This window comes from Drosophila persimilis, unplaced genomic scaffold, assembly GCF_003286085.1.
Source record: "Drosophila persimilis strain 14011-0111.01,24,50 unplaced genomic scaffold, DperRS2 tig00000002-arrow-pilon, whole genome shotgun sequence".
Taxonomy (NCBI): domain Eukaryota; kingdom Metazoa; phylum Arthropoda; class Insecta; order Diptera; family Drosophilidae; genus Drosophila; species Drosophila persimilis.
Window position 1 is genome coordinate 13,244,633 of NW_020825289.1, and position 16,042 is coordinate 13,260,674.

Sequence of the window (16,042 nt, forward strand, 5' to 3'; positions counted from 1 at the left end):
TTGCATGGGGATCTCTAATGGGATGTTTGATTTATTAACAATTAAAGTAGGCGATCAGCGCTCCTCTTCGACTGGCGGGCGAGCTGATATGGGAACTCTAGGGCTCTAAACTAAGTCTTCGTTAAAACTAAATGGTTGTGCGAATAATTTAGACACAGGCGATCGAGAGCGAAGGAGAGATTCTACGGGTATCCGGTGGGCACCGGACGATCTCTGGCTGCCTAGAGACCCGGCTTGGTCTTGTCATCGCTGGCGATGCTTACTGTACTTCCCGCCTCCGAGGGCGCCGGGCTGGAGTGTCCCGATCCAGACTCAGTGGGAATTGGGCTGGTGTTGGGACTGCGATCGAGATCGCTAGTGCTGCACAGTTCCTGAAATGTTTGATTGCAATTGGTTATATCTTGAGTTGGCTTCGGGGGCATCGCTGCTGTCACTCTTTGAACTGAACTGACCTCATCCGCCTCGGTTTTTGTGGTCACCGCCTCCGGTGTGCACTCTGGGGCTGCAACGGTCTTCTCGGCCCAGGACTTGAGGTACTCGACAACGTCCGAGTGGCCAAAGTTCTCGGCCTCATCGACGGGCAGGTTGCCCCACCGATCCTTGGGGTTGTGCGGCACGTGGCACTGCTCCAGCAGGAACTTGACGCACTCCAGGTGGCCCTCCGAGGAGGCTAAGTGCAGGGCGGTGCGTCCGTCGTAGTCTGCCAGGGTGATGTCCATGCCGGACAGTCGGTGCCGGCGCAGAGCCGTTACATCGCCGCTGGCCGCCGAAAAGAGTAGGTTGACAATGGACAGGCCCTTGGTCTCGTAGCGGTGCTTGCGCGGATCCTTCTTGTTGGACAGATGCTTCAGGTTGTCGTAGCGATGGAAGTTGAACATGTTGACCAGCTCCTCGCAGAACTGCACGCCCCGCACTGTGTTTCCCAAGTCGTCGAGTGGCGGCGACCAGGCGAAGATGCCCATTACGTTGGGGATGACCAGCATCATGCCACCGCTGACGCCAGACTTGGCCGGCAGGCCCACCTTGAAGGCAAACTGGCCCGAGTAGTCGTACGTGCCGCAGGAGTGCATGATCGAGAGCACATCGCGGATGACCTCTGGCCGGAAAACCTTCTCCTCGGTGGTGGGGCAGATGCCGCCGTTGGCCATGCTGGCTGCAATCACGGACATCGCCTCGCAGTTGGTCTCCATGGCGCAGCACTGGAAATAGTAGTCCATCACCTCCTTCAGGTTGGTCCGCTTGGGGAAGCACTTGTTCTCCCGCATATAGAAGCCGAGGGCATAGTTGCGGTCAGCAGCCTCTCGCTCCGAGAGGAACACGGCATTGTTGAAGCCGATATACTCTCCGCCGGACAAGCGCTTGAACCAGGACATGGTGTAGTCGAAGATCTCGGCCGAGGTCATGTCAGGCTTGACCAGTGCGTTCATTAGGGAGCAGGTAAGGATGGCACCGGCATTGATCATGGGATTGTGTGGCTTCTCTGTAGATGGAAACAATTAGTTTTGCTTGAGAGCGTTCTCCACAAGGAGTGCCACTTACTGTTCTGGTCCAGGACCAACTCATTAAAGTTCCTGCCGCTGGGCTCCTGTCCCACGTAAGAGTGCACCACCTTTGGACCGAGCTTCTCCAGGGCGATGGCATAGGTAAGCGGTTTACTGCAACTTTGCAATGTGAACGGTTCCTCCACATCGCCGATGGAGAAGCGCTGTCCGTCGACGGTGCAGATGCTCACGCCCCACGATTCGGGACAGTAGCGAGTCAGCTGCGGAATGTAGTCGGCGATTTTGCCCAGGGTATTGGTCTTGCAGCGACAGTAGATCTCCTCGATGTCCTTGACGAAGCTCGAGAAGTCGGGGATGATGAATTGCTGTCGGAATGCCTTCGCAATCAGTACGATATTGGGAGCCACCACGCTGAGGACAACAAAGATTAGCCAGCGTATCAGTTCTCGAGAGCTCCTTCAAGGGCACTGTGAATCTACTTACGCCTTAAAGGTCTCCCGGTTGAGGTGCTGCGTCTCGGCCGAGGATCCCGTCTCGTAGTTGTTCAGCTTGTGTACCTTCTTGAGGTTGTCCATCAGCTCGCGCACCCGTGGATCATTCCGCCTGATGCCGGTGGTCTTCAGTCCGTTCAGGAACTTGCCCATCGAGATCAGGCCGGTCTCCTCGCTGGCAAACATATCGAACAGCACATCCTCGGCATTGCGCTGCTCCTGCTCCCGATGGCTGTGGGGATGGAGAGTCGGTTAACGGTTAGACAATTAGCGGAATGGTTTCCCCCACCAAGCTGTGCAAACCACAAAGCAATTGAATTTTAGGGCACCTGCTAATTGCGGTTCGAACCCTCCCCACACACGGGCGACCACGGATCTCCGACTTTTAGCATGCGTATGTCGAAAAGCAAAGTAAAATTCCAGCACAAAAAAAACCGAAAAGATGACTATAGTCGAGGAATCCGACTTTAAGATACCCAATACTTTGGATTGGATTGAAAATCATTAGGTTCTGGGGTATTTCTAGACCCAGACGAACCGATGCATATACCCTACGAGTACTGCGTTTAGGGACAACATCAGATTCAATCTGCTGTGGCGCTGGAAGCCAGGTGCTAATTTTCCCACAGACAGACATCCATTGCAGCAACTGGTCTGGTCGAAAACTGCACGAATCCAGTAGGGAGTATTTATAGATTTTTGCCAATGTTTTTTTCATGGGTAATTGCTTAATTTTTGGGACTGTCAATTCATGGAAATTAATATTTTCTGCAGACTTTCAATCAACTTCAATTTGGTCGAGTTGCGCTTTATTGAGCGATCGTCGGGGTCAGGGCTTTGACTGGGAGGATCGCACGGGATGGGATGGAGTCAAATCTAAGTCAAATACTACAGTGGAGGAGGAGGGGAAGGAGGAGGAGGAGCGCAATTAACTTGATTACTCACGGCCGCATCGAATAGTGGCGTCGCTGATTGCTAAAAGAGTGAAACAGGATGATCAGAGTGTAATCGTTATAGAGATACAGATAGAATAGATTTCCATATGTTTGTAATGAGCGTCAATCAACGAAATTTTCGATTGTTCGTGTCAGGGGGTGTGTTGGAGATTGGAGGGGGTGTGTGTTTTTGCTTGCACAATCTATTTTTATGATCCACTCGGCAACTATGTACATAAATTACAACCTTTCGCGTCCCTGCTCGTGCTCTTGTTCTGGCCCTGGCTCTGTCCTCGGGGCCGCCTCTATTTTTACCTTATTATGGCGGAAATTGTACGGACAATTGTGCCGCGACGATTCTGCAGGGAGATGCCCTCGATAATCTCTTCGATGATGGCCGCCGTCTCTGTGGTTTCCTGCTCTTTGCCACGCCTGTACGTCTCCTCGCGCTCCTTGCTGGCCTCCCCGTCCTCGCTCTGGCGCTTCAGCTCCTGGAGCACTTCAGCCACTTCCTTGCTCTTCACCATGCTGCCGTATACCTTTTATTACGTATCTGGAGAGTAGCTATCTTTTTGTGGATCTGTGGATCGCTGGAACCCGCTTCGCCTTGACTCGAGCGCTGAACTGTTGCAAGTTTAATGGGAACAACTGTAAGCGCGCCGGCATTTTATACATTATCGAAATGTGTGACTTTTGTTGGGTCTGTAGAGCACTTAGATGGAGAGGCGGTGCAAGGGAGCAGGAGGTTGGAACAGAGCAGGGGGCACACCACATAGAGTCGAGCGAGCAGCGAGGTGCTAATTTCTAAATCATGTTATTGCCAATAAAATAAATTTATTAACTCCTTTTTCTATATCTGTATATATATATAGATATAGACATTTTTGCCTACATATAGCTGTGTGTTTTATAGCATTTATGGCATTATAATGGCTCTAGGGTTTGTCTGCCCGACTCTGTGTGTACACACGCATGGTACGAGTCTATGGGCACGCCGGAACGATAAGAGGACATGACGCGGAGGAACCTTTGAGACGCCTCCGTCATGCTGATAAGGCCCAAAGATGACGGGGGCGATGGTGCTGGTGGTGGGCACGTCTCAGGTGAGTCACATTTACCTGATGTACTTCGTTATCACCTTGACAAAGGTCTCCTTTTGGCTCTTGGTGCACAGTCCGGCCACCATTTCGGCTATGATGCCCGCATCGATCAGATCCGCATCGTCCTGGATGCATTTCGCCCCATCATCGGGAGTCGGGGAAGCCGCCTGTGTCTCTGCCTTTTCCTCCACCACTTTGGCGGCGTTCTCCTTGACCAGTTCGATCAGCTCCTCGCCAGTCATCGACTTAAGATCATCCACTATTCTCTGACGGATGACGTCCTTGAACTGGGCCGCCTCCTCGGCGGTATAGCCGTCCATCGGGATTGGCGCCTGCTCCGTTGCATACTGCAACAGGCTCCAACTGCGATCGCCCATGCTCATCTGTGTGTCTGTGTTGTCCGTTCGGATACGACGATTCGATTCCTGCTCTCTGTACAAACTTGTGGCCCGTCACTCACGAAATGAGCGCGACCGGCGACCGGGCAATGGTTTTATAGTTCGGGCAACGCCAAAGTCTACACCAACATGATACATATGATACATACACATGGATGCCAAAGAGTTGAGCGAATTTCGATTTTTATCTTCGTTTAATAAACGTATGTTAATTTATTTTTATGCGCACGAGATTGCCGGCAATTAGCGCGCCAGATTCGGAGCTCTGCTCTCGTAACTATCCCCGAATATTCTACATTAAACAAAGGGCAGGGCACCTCCAAAAAAGTACGAGAATCTACGCGTGCCTGCAGAGATTCCCACAAAATAATTACGAAATGCAATCAAAACATATTATTGCACAACAGGGGGCATTTCTTTGGACTTTTGCGCTTGCTGCTAATTGAGTCTGTAAACTGTTTTGGCTGCAGTTTTCAAAACAATATTTGGCCATCTATGAATAGAAATGCCAATTGCAGTGTGTTCTATAAATGGCAACCAACTAGGGGGCTGTGGCATCCGGCCTGGTAGCCCAGAATCGCTAGCTCCGACTGTCTGTGGACGCAACTCATTTGAGCCACGTGGCATGGGCAGGAGTAGGAGAAGGAACAGCAGTCCAGAGCAGCCAGCAGCCAGCAGCCAGCAACCAGCAACCAGAGCAGAGCAAGTGCGAATGAGTGATGCAAATATTTTGCGATTCTAACCGTTACAGAGTGAATGCATTCGGCAGGGTGCTTTGGCGTGGAGTGTGTGGCAGGTGTAGCAGGTGTGGTGGTGTGATAAGTGGCAAGTGATGCACTCGAAGTGGCTGATTACTTACAGTTTCGCATTCTCCTCGTTGCGTCCGGAGCTGGTGTCGTAGAAGGATAGCTTGCGGTTGGCAAACACCAGATTCATAAGCGGCGGAGCGCGCAGTTTCTTCTGAAAACCAAAAAGAAAATATATTACTACACATTTCATTTGGGTTTAGGTGTGTTTCGGTTCGGTTCGGGGTAGGAAAAGGAATGTCCCCGAGTCACGTATTCCTAGCTGTTGCGGATTATACGACACGTACAAACATATTTAAGTAAGTCCAATTTTTAGTGTACTCCGCTACTAAGTCGAGCAGAGAATACGGGACAGACCTCATAAGCCAGAACCTTATATAGTCTCGGATTATATGCCTAGTACCTTAGCTTGTGTAATTGTAATAAAACTTCTTGCAAGGACACCTTTAGAGCATATCATACGCATATTTCCTTAATGTCCTCATAGATTTCATTAACTGCTTACTTCTTAGCTTTACATTTAATTTATTTGATAATTTGTTTAGTTAAAGTTCCAGGCCTACTAGTCAAGTGCTTTACCTACACTTTCATTATGTTGGTCAATATTTTATTCGCAACTAAATACTTCCCACTAATGCTATTGGCTTACCCAACCCAAAAGCCGTATGACATCAGCGAAACAGACGACGCTTCCGCTTCTTCGACTTCTTAGGGGCAATTCGTTGATTAAATTGATTCCAATATTTTTTCTTTTCGATATAAATATAAATTAAATCAACCCATTGCTACGCTTTCTATTCCCAATAGAAATGATTCTTTCAGATTCTGTCAAAATCCCAAAAGGGTATTTCCTGCATTATTCGTATGCCAAATCGTTTCTTGATGTTCAGATGTTTTCGCACTTGCTATGTGAATTTTATTAAATACATATTGATCGAAAAGAAAGTCATGTGAACACGAATCTCTGCCATAACAAAAAATACAGCAAATGCAGTATATAAATATAACAAATACGAGTATAATACAGAATTTCGCAAACAAGTTTTTGTCAAGTGCTTCAACCAGAACCAGAGAACCCAGAGACAGATGAGGAGGCCCGGCGGCACCTGACTGGGACGTACCTGACTGACACCTTTCCATATGAAATTCGTTGACGGTTGACGAAATACATATTTGACGCACAATTTGCACGGAAGTGCTCAGGCGCCAAAAGAGACACAAACAAGAGAGAGGAAATTTTGGAAAATTTGAGAAATTACTCGTCCAAAGCACTGCTCTCATTAAAAGAAACCACATGTGAGTGGTGAAGGGGCTTGGTTCTTTGTTGTTGTGTCAGCTGAATATTTAATATATACGCGAAAAATTCTAAATTATATGTGCGTTTCGATGTGTGTGTTCTTTTCTTCCATGGCAACGACACGTCGAAACAACCACAAAACCATTTCGGCGTCTGCTCGTGAGAGGCTAGCGATGGGACTGTGAGCGATCTTATGGTTTATAGTATACCCAGTAATCTTTATTATACATATATATTTTATACTTGTATCTCATTTGGCAGAGGTTTGGCTTTAGCTTTTATAAACCGATCTACCGGAAATTATCCCAATCGTATAGGTTTTACAGCCAGAAAACGTACATATAATATATCTCAGGTTTTATAGCCATTGATTTCACGTCTTATCCTGTCATTGTGAATGTAGTTGTTGCACCTGCTGCTTCTCAGTATCATTTTGCCCGAAGAGTACAACAGATAATTCCGACCAGCAGGTATTCTAAAGTCCGAATATCGTCTATACCGTTCCAAACTGTTTATTGTTCGGTTGCTATGCTACGCTCACGTTTATTTAAATTATTTTTGGGTGACACTTTCGCGTGATTTTGACATGCTCAGATTCTGTGGGGGAATGGAATATGTGATTCATGTGGCGTGTACCCAAGATTTCCGATTACGAGCGTGAAAGATTAATTTAGAGCAGATTTCCTGCGACCACGATTATTCCCAATCAGTTTCAATGTCTCGGTCAGCGGCTGGGGCCGGCCCGCCGTCTGGCGTCTGACATTTTAATTGCTCTGTTGACAACTCCAAACTGTTTGGTGCTCCACATGTGAGAGAGAACTGGTTGCTGAATGAATGAATGAATCGAGAAGGAAGGAAGGACCAGTAGTCTCTGTGTGTCACTTGATTTGCACCTGATTAGCGCCTAATCAAAAATCGTCACGATAATTTCACAATTTTTTTTGTCCAGACCGTCTGGTACTCAGGTGATAAGATACCAAGAGATACAAAAAGCTATCATTGTGGGAGTGCGGGTGAATGGGCTTGGCTTTTTATCTTGCGGAGGGATTGCGCCAATCACGGTGCGGTGTGTGGTTCACGGTTATCTAATTAAACTAAATCCCGGCGACAGGGCGCTATCTTTATTGCCGGCTACCAGGAATACGACGTTGTCAGAGTCAGAGCAGAGTCCATGGCATGCTCGTAATACATCTGGGCGATTTCTGGCGAACCATACCGTACTGTATTCTTGTTGAATTTCCAACAATCTATTTTCGGATGTGTGCAAATTATTTGCTTTTCTGCTGGGAAAGTGCGCACCTAGGGGATTCTTGGGATTTGATTGTGGTGCGGTGCAGATTCACTCGAGCTATCACATGTAAAAATCAATAGGAACGCGATTCATGGCCTGTCCCAAATGTGCGAGACGAGGCACTTGCATCATCCCCTAGATTTTCTGGTCAGCTGTGCCGTTCGCTCACACCTCGGACTCACCTCAGTAGTTATTTTCTGCTTCACTTGCTGGCCTGTATGGCCAAACTTGACGCGATTCAGCAGGTTCGACTCCCCAGGAGAGTGGACATCAGTCGGTTCTGCCGCGGCCAGTTCCACAGACGATGCCTTTGAGCGTTTCGCCAGGCCCAGGCCCAGGCCAGCGGTGGCTGCCTGCTCCGTGTGGCTCCTCAGGAAGCGAAGATTCTGGCTTGCTAGAGCGGGAACACCTTTGAACATTATCACAAGCACTTATTCCTCTGTTTTGTATGCACTTTCTCAATGCCAAGTCAATCAGCCTCAACGGTGGCGGGGCTGGAGTCTATAAACCTTTCGAACGCGTATTTCTTGCTAATCTGCTATGCTCTGTGCGTGTCCGCTTCTGCACATGCGTTCTTTCTCTTTGGGCGACTCGAAAGGTACTAAAAAGCCAAACAGCAACAGCGGCAGTTGGCAGAAAAAACTTATAATCAGCCTCAGTCTGCTGCTGCCACCGGCAACAGCAGAAGCAGCGACAGCGGCAGCAGAGGTAGCCACTTCTTTGGGCTGTGAGCAAGCGGAAAAGAGAGTACTCTAACCGGGAACAAGAGCCACCAACAAGAGAGATACACGGCATGGGTGGCATTTCCAGCGCGCTCTCTCTCTCTCTTTCTGGCTGATAGCACGTGCTCGTTCGTCGATGACGTTGCCTGGGGGCTCGTCTACGTTAGGCATTTGTCATGGCCATGACGTCATTCGCATACTAGTGTGAAATGTATGCATGTGTGGAAACTTTATTAAAATTATCTGCAAATGCTCGAGAAACAGGAGGAAAGATGGATCATTCACTGCTCGGTATCACAACGAAGAGCAGCGACATCAGCTTGAGGTAGTCCTCCTCAACCAGCTGCACCTGGGACTGCTCACAGAAGCCGGGCTCCATCGGAGGGGGAAAGTACTGCACTTCTATAGCGGCAAGATCATCCAACACGTAGTTGTCACCCGGATACAGGCGCTTTCTGCTGCCCAAGTCACCTGCCGGATCATTGGAGCGGGGTGTGGACGAGGTGGCCATGTGCTGGGCGACGGGCGGACCGTGCTCCGCTCCTATTGGGCTTAGGTCGCGCGTCATGTCAAAGTTATTCGTGCCAGCAGCCGGAGTGCGATGCTGCTGCTGTAGATGCAGCCGTCGCACTACATTCACCCGCAGCTCGTTGGTAGGGGCGGTGTTGGTGCGACGGACAACATCGGTGCTGCGGCTGCTGGGGGAGCTGGAGCTCCGAGTCGGATCCAGAAAATTCAGCTTGAATAGCCCGTGCTTGCGGCGCAGCCAGGGGGAACGCGAGTCGCGATTGTCTGCGATCACCTTGCGACGCACGAACTCATGGAAGCAGAGAAGGTCGCTATTGATGTCTCGCCGCACAATCTGTTTCCAGCGCGGCTCCAGATTTGTGGACCGAATTATGTAAATACCCTGCGACGCCACGAACATGAGCAAGTGCTCCAGTGCCAGCAGGCAGAGTTGGCTATCCATGTTCGAGAGCAGCTCGCTGGCGGGACAACTGACGGATACAATCGAGGTGCTCGAGATTGTCTTCGAGAAGGTTCGGTTGGTCTGGAGTAGTGATGCGCTTTCGTTGTCCGCAGCCTCCCCACCATCCCCATCCTGGCTGACATTGGGCAGGGTGTTGAGGGGCACCTCGCTGAAGCCATGATTTTGCTGTGGATTCAAAGAGATCATTGGTCTATTCGTAATAAGTACACGGGCAGCATACCATATTCAGGGCCTTCACGTAAATGCTGACCATATTCAGGATCATGGTAAAGGTTAGCGTTATATTTTGTTCGCTCATCTTAGGAGCTCCGAACTTCACGTCGAGTAGCGGTGACCATTTGCTCGGCTCGTAGACACTGGAGCAGATTAGTTCCATCAAATCGGGGCTAAATTCGAGCAGCGACTTTGTACAGTAGATGATGATGTCTGTAAGGCTATTCGTGTCCAAAAAAATATATATTTATTAGCCAAATCCGGGGCCACAACTACAAACAATCACAACTCACTCGTTACAGGCGGCAATGAGGTCATCATCAATTACAATAGCCGCGGTGCTGCGTAGGATCTCCAGTTGGCAGTGTCTCCCTGCCAGGAGACACTTCAGATTGCGCTGTTGGTGGAACAGCGTGGATACGTGGCACAGCAGGGTTTGCATCGCACGCTACGGACAGAGAAAATCGGTCAAATTATTTACTGAATGACTTTCAATGCGACTCTCTTACCATTATATTCATAAGGGACGTTTTGTTTTGCTGCGCCCATTCCATGTGGTGCTCCGTCAGGCTGGCCACCAGTGAAACGGCGGCCTTGATCAGCTGCATGGCAGCCGGCTCCAGCGACTGCTTGCTCAGCAGCATGGCGTCCACCAGATAGACCTCGTGTATGTCCACAAATTGAAGGGCATTTTTCAGGAAGCAACCCTTATGTTTTTCGTAGATGATGTTTACGAGCTCAATGCCCCGGGCATAAACGGGCCACCAATGCTCCGGGGTCCAGCAATCCGCATCAGCCTTGGGCTTGTTGAACTCGTATTTGGCCTGGACGAGTTCGGGCGGCGGCTGAAGGCTAAGCCACAAGTATTCGCCGATATCGCAGTGCAGAAACTCCACGGAGCAGTGGCTCTTGGCGAACACGATGAGGACGTCCAGCAGGTGGACGGTGAGCACTTGTTTGTTGTGCAGCGGCAGAGTGTGGGCGATGCAGCGCAGAAGGCGTTGAAATAGCCGGACGGACACAAAGGGCAGGTCCCAGTTTCCGGGTCCTTCGCTGTTGAATATAGTGGCCACGGTCTTGAGCAGATTGAGGCACAGAATCAAAGAGTTGGTGGTGCTGTCGGTGCTGTCCGTATTTTCCACCGACTGCCTCCTATCCAGATTGACCGAGTTCTCCATGCTCTGCAACTCGGTACAGATGATGCTGACCACAGAGTTGAGGAAACTCAGGGATATGGCCGAATCGTGGATGAGAAGACTCGTGTAGAGATGGGCGCTCTTAATGATGATGGCCAGACAGGCCTCCTTGGCACGCACGTGCAGGTCTTCATAGCAGGAGCAGATGCGGCTCATCAGCTGCAGCAAATGCTCCATCAGCTCCCGGTCCTCCTTGTCACTGTTCGTGTACGAGTGGTTCAGCTTCAGAAGAATGAAGACATACAGCTCTGCGAGCATTATAAACGGACGCATGTCCTCCAGATAGTGCGAACGATCGACCAACACGGCCAGGCACTTTTTGGCCATCAGCTTGAATTGTGGCTCCGGGATGCTCATGAGCTTTGGCTGCTTTTTCAGCATTATGATAATCAGATCCTTGAACGACTGCAGGCAGCAAATCCAATCAGGCAGCTCATCGGAGCTCGAGTTGGCAACGGCGGGAGCCTTGGGTATGTCGAATACATAGTTGAGCCACTTTCCGAAGTGTTTGATCTCAAAGAACTTGGTCAGCACGTCTTTGAGAGCGGCATTCTCTCCGTTGCACGTGTAGACTTCGATGGACACAATGTTGAGGATCTGGGTGTAGACGCGGATATTCGGCTCGAATTGGCAGAGCAGTGGCGAGCAGAGCCTTTGCCAGAATTTCGACTCCTTCAGCAAATCATTGACCAACATCTGGAGGTTGTGCTTCCACAGTGAGTGGAAGATGTTCATGATCTTTCTGGGGAGCGCCTGTTGTATGGTGAGCGGCTCCTGCTCGAGTGCATCGAGGAACTCCTTCATGTACGTGACAATGCTCTCGCCAATGGTCGGCTGACACTCCTTGCCGAAAAACGAGCGCGAGCACTTGTCCTGGCCGTAGTTGACTTTGAAAAATGCCTCGGTCACGCCCGGCTGCTTTGCAATGCAGGCATCCACCAGCTCCAGAATGGCTATTTTGATCGAATCGCTCTCCAGCTCGTCCGGCAGCTTCTGTATAAAGGTCAGCCTGATCTGGTCGGGCTCCATGTCGAGACAAGCCAGCAGCGACATGTTAAACTCCAAGGCAATGCGCTTCAGCAGACGACACGACAGGATGGGCAGCCATCTGTCGAAAATGTTACTCATATAACTACACACAGTCGGAATGATACGCAGCGTGTCCCTCTGCTTGGGCTGGGTGTATATCAAGGCTTCTAGCGGGGAGAGCGATTCGTGGCCGCCATACACCGAACCCTTCAGTCGCAACAACTGCATTAGAATGCGCATGGAGAGACGCACTAGCATCGTCAGGCCCTGCGGCTGCTGCTGCATCCAGTTCGTTTCCAGTTCCATGGAGTTCTGCAAATAGGAGTTGCCTACGCCCACAAACCTAAATGAAATCCGAATCAATAAAGTTGAATAAAGAGTCAAATCGAAGGAAACCCTTACCTGAGGAGAATCATGCCGTTCTCGAGATTCAGCAGTGAATAGATGCACACTTTGAGGAGTAGCTCGCGGTCATCGCTCCTCGGAGTACTGCCGGTGCTGATTAGGTCGAGAATGTCGCAGATGTAGCTGAAAATTTCGAAGTATATCTTGTTCTTGTCTTGATGCGACCGGAAGTGCCAGGCATGCACGTGGGGGAAGACATCGCGCAGCACGAAGATCAGGCCAGGGAGCTCCACCTGCATGTAGCGATTTCGCTTGAGCTTCGTATATGTGCGCAGAAAGGCCAGGTAGGAGAGCAGGAAGTCGTAGCGCTCGAGTTTCTTCTCCACATTGTCTATGATGCAGCCAAGAAAGCGCGCCTGGAAGCAGGCGGCACTGCCGGCAGCATAGAGCTTGTAGTCTTCCACAGATCTATCAGAAATGCTGGGCAGGATGCCCAGGTTGCTTACGCGCGTGAATATCTCTTCATCCACTAGCGGCAGCAGCGCTGTACAAACGTTGAGGCATGCGGACAATAGTCCCACTGGGGGGCACTGCACGGTCTTGAATTTGTTCAGAAGATCAATGCACATCTCGGTGGGATGCACCATCTCGGCACTGATGCCCTCAACCGATTGGGTGTGCTGCACTGCGCACTCCAGGAACTTCAGGCCGGCCTCCACGCGACGAATGCGGTCGTTGCTCTCAAAGTCGCCGTGCAGATGGCCCGTCTCTTTCAGCAGGCAGTTCATCTCGTGGTGCAGGGCATCGAAAAAGTTTACTTGAGTGCGGAAATGCATGTAGCAGCCGGACGGATGTTGTACGGCCGCGCAGCTGGTGCCCACGGGGATGTTAAAGTCTATGCCCGGATAAGGACTAACGCCGGCCGTCAATTCAAACTCATCCGTGTCCACTTCATTCAGTTTGTGCACCCTCTCGTCGTACATGAGCGCCAGTATGGGCAAGGACTCCAGCTGTTTCTTGATCTAATTATTACACATACAATTAGGAAACTAAAAAAAAAAATAAAATACTGCACGGATGGCTTACATAGTTCCGTTGTCCCCCTTTGGTTAGCGCCTGTCCCAGCTTGGCCAGATTCGTAAAGTCCAGGGGAAAGTTCTCCAACAGAGTTGTGTAGAGCGAGCGCGCCCCAGTATCTGCAAGCAAAAGGGTAATTTCAATAGTATCCAAAAACTCCAATGCGAATACGAACCTTCACGAGTGCAGAAATCCTTGGCCAGCTGCGGCCACGACAAGAGCTCGTATAGCAGCGTGTAAATTCCCTCGTAGCGGGCACAGCTGCCATCACCGTCGAAGAGGTCGCACAAGTACCCCACCTGGTTGTAGACGGTCTTGCGTACAATTCGTGACAGAAGACTGTCATCCGAGAACATCGGATGTGTGACAATCGAATGGAGCTCGACAAAACATTTAAGATCCACGGCGCGCTTGCCAAGGTGTCGGCATCGAAGCAAACTGGATGCATCATCGGCATCGTTGGTGCCTCGCAAACGCATTAACATCCAAGACAGAAGCAAGGGTCCATGCTCCTGGCGATGGTACACGCTGGTTATATCTACATCAAGGCAACCGACTAGTTTCTCAATGAGATCGCAGTTTTCGCGGGGCTCCTCGAAGTCCAAACACCTTAGAAGCAGCGCCATCTCCGAGTAGATGAGACTGCGCCTCAATTCCTGATGGAAGACATTACCCTCGTTCAGGCTTTTGAACGTGCGACCAAAAGAGTGCTGCTTGAAAACCGAAAAGAGCCTTTTGATCTGTTCCAACCCCATCGGCAAGTGCTCAGTCATCAGTAGGAGGATGTGCAGCACTTCTTTGGTCTCGCGAGAATTGCGCTCGGACCAGGCCTTCAGACTGTCGGTGGAGTAAAAGCATTCGCCTGCCGTCAGCTTTCGCGGTGGCTGCTCATCGATCAGACTCTCCAGCTGATCGAAGTACGAGTCCCGCAGGCGAGTCAGCGTTATCTTATCGACTACTTCGCGGTACTCCTTGTGGTAGGGGTGGTTGGGCACACTGTAGAAAACAAGCAGGTTCTTCACAATCTTCAGCACAATCATGCGTTCCAGCGAGTAGTAGTGTACTATATCCGCCAGCAGCTTGGCCATAGACGTCTCTGTGGAAATCAGCTGGGTCAGCAGACTGGCGGAGCCTCGGTACTCTTGCGTGAGATAGTAACACAATATCTCCCAGCATTGTGCCGACTCGATGTTGAGCAAGTCTTGTAGGCGCTCTGTGAACGACAGCAGTTTCTCCTGCTTCTTATCCCTCAAAAGTGCTTCCAGCTGGACATCTGATGCACTCTTCGGCTTAAACTGCAACACGCCGGCCTGCAGTTCACTGCACACACTCATCAGCTCCTCCCGCACTATGTCCCGGGGAGTTTCATGGTGGATGCCGGACACCATTTGCCAAAGGCGCTTCCAGTCTTTGCTGCAAGCGACAGTCTGGATTAATTGATTGTATCCGCCACTGAGGGTTATTAGAACTTACATGACATACTTTTCCACAATGGGCATTGTGTTTGATCTCGCTTAAAACTAAATTTTATAATTTAATAACAAAACACGCGCAATTTTGCACAGTGTGACCGCGGATTTAATATACGGTCTGACTCTCAGAAATATACCGAATATACCTTTCTAACTTCAAAATATACCGTTCATATACCGATGAAAAAAACGAACTTGGCCCCGCTTTATTTAAACGCTTGAATTAAACCGCCGAACAACATTTCCACGATATTCATATGAACTGGGCTAAAATTCGTGTGGAGTGTATTTCAATAACCACTTGTCGACAATCGGTCGTTCCATGAGCGTAAATCGTATTCCTAGATTTTGATATTCAGTTTAATGTTACTAGCTGAATAAGACGCTCAGCCCTGAACACATAAGTTTATTATACCCGATACTCAAAATGAGTATTGGGGTATATTAGATTTGTGGTAAAAGTGGATGTGTGCAACGTCCAGAAGGAATCCTTTCCGACCCCATAAAGTATATATATTCTTGATCAGCATCAATAGCCGATTCGATTGAGCCATGTCTGTCTGTCCGTCCCCTTCAGCGCCTAGTGCTCAAAGACTGTCACTGCTACAAGAATATTTCAAAACTTTGCCCCGCCCACTTCCGCCCCCACAAAGGGCGAAGAATCGTAGTAGATGCCTATATCTTCTAGAGTGCAAAATCTGAACCAGATCGTATAATTATTATAGCCAGAATCAAGAAAACAATTTCACTCTTTCTCGCTCTGTCTCTCTCTAACACACAGGTTTCATGGTCGGTTTTGCCTATTGCAAAATATGAGTTCAAGGATCTCAGAACCCATAAGAGCTAGAGCAACCAAATTTGGTATCCACACTCCTGTGATAGTGGACCTGACACCGTTTTGTGTCAAAATTTTGCCACACCCCCTTCCGCCCCCGCAAAGGACGAAAATCTGGGGCATCCACAAATCTGAGAGACTATTAACGCTAGAGTAACCAAATTTGGTATCCGCACTTCTGTAAGATCTCACTATAAAACGCTTATCTCAGAATTTCGCCCCACCACCTTCCGCCCCCACAAAGGACGAAAATCTGTTGGATCCACAATAGATTGCTATCAGATTGCTGAATCTGGATCAGATCAGATAATTTTTATAGCCAAAACCAACAAATCAATTTGC

At 49.5% G+C, this 16,042-nt stretch overlaps 2 protein-coding genes across 8 annotated transcripts; both read right to left on the reverse strand.

Annotated features, from left to right (window-relative positions):
- On the reverse strand, nt 1-8,384 carry LOC6592222 (glutaminase kidney isoform, mitochondrial). 7 transcript variants are annotated; one of them, XM_002018456.2, is made up of 7 exons: nt 8,003-8,382; nt 5,286-5,386; nt 2,939-2,968; nt 1,986-2,225; nt 1,540-1,913; nt 453-1,480; nt 1-371 (listed from the first exon to the last, which is right to left on the reverse strand). In XM_002018456.2, exons 1-7 carry the CDS (start codon nt 8,237-8,239, stop codon nt 222-224), a joined length of 2,160 nt encoding a protein of 719 aa, XP_002018492.1. In that variant the 5' UTR covers nt 8,240-8,382; the 3' UTR covers nt 1-221. The 7 variants fall into 7 exon arrangements, with proteins under 7 accessions (XP_002018492.1, XP_026841492.1, XP_026841490.1 ...); XM_026985691.1 differs by lacking the exon at nt 2,939-2,968 and having other exon boundaries at nt 8,003-8,381; XM_026985689.1 differs by lacking the exons at nt 5,286-5,386; nt 8,003-8,382 and adding an exon at nt 4,047-4,508.
- A 363-nt stretch (nt 8,385-8,747) lies between these two features.
- LOC6592221 (nucleoporin NUP188 homolog) lies at nt 8,748-14,932 on the reverse strand. The gene is made up of 8 exons (XM_026985879.1): nt 14,867-14,932; nt 13,569-14,806; nt 13,403-13,512; nt 12,374-13,338; nt 10,256-12,314; nt 10,040-10,194; nt 9,754-9,967; nt 8,748-9,698 (listed from the first exon to the last, which is right to left on the reverse strand). Exons 1-8 carry the CDS (start codon nt 14,890-14,892, stop codon nt 8,820-8,822), a joined length of 5,646 nt encoding a protein of 1,881 aa, XP_026841680.1. The 5' UTR covers nt 14,893-14,932; the 3' UTR covers nt 8,748-8,819.
- Between the last annotated feature and the right edge of the window lie 1,110 nt (nt 14,933-16,042).

Excerpts from the sequence above, each read along its gene's own strand:
- LOC6592222 (XM_026985688.1), bottom strand. The coding sequence starts at position 8,239 with ATGTTCAAAGGTGTTCCCGCTCTAGCAAGCCAGAATCTTCGCTTCCTG. Across the intron at positions 5,387-8,002 it reads AGCAGAAAATAACTACTGAG|AAGAAACTGCGCGCTCCGCC; the intron begins GTGAGTCCGAGG and ends TTTGGTTTTCAG. Across the intron at positions 1,914-1,985 it reads AACCGGGAGACCTTTAAGGC|CGTGGTGGCTCCCAATATCG; the intron begins GTAAGTAGATTC and ends TGTTGTCCTCAG.
- LOC6592221 (XM_026985879.1), bottom strand. The coding sequence starts at position 14,892 with ATGCCCATTGTGGAAAAGTATGTCAT. Across the intron at positions 13,513-13,568 it reads GGATTTCTGCACTCGTGAAG|ATACTGGGGCGCGCTCGCTC; the intron begins GTTCGTATTCGC and ends TTTTGCTTGCAG. Across the intron at positions 10,195-10,255 it reads CGTCCCTTATGAATATAATG|CGTGCGATGCAAACCCTGCT; the intron begins GTAAGAGAGTCG and ends CTCTGTCCGTAG.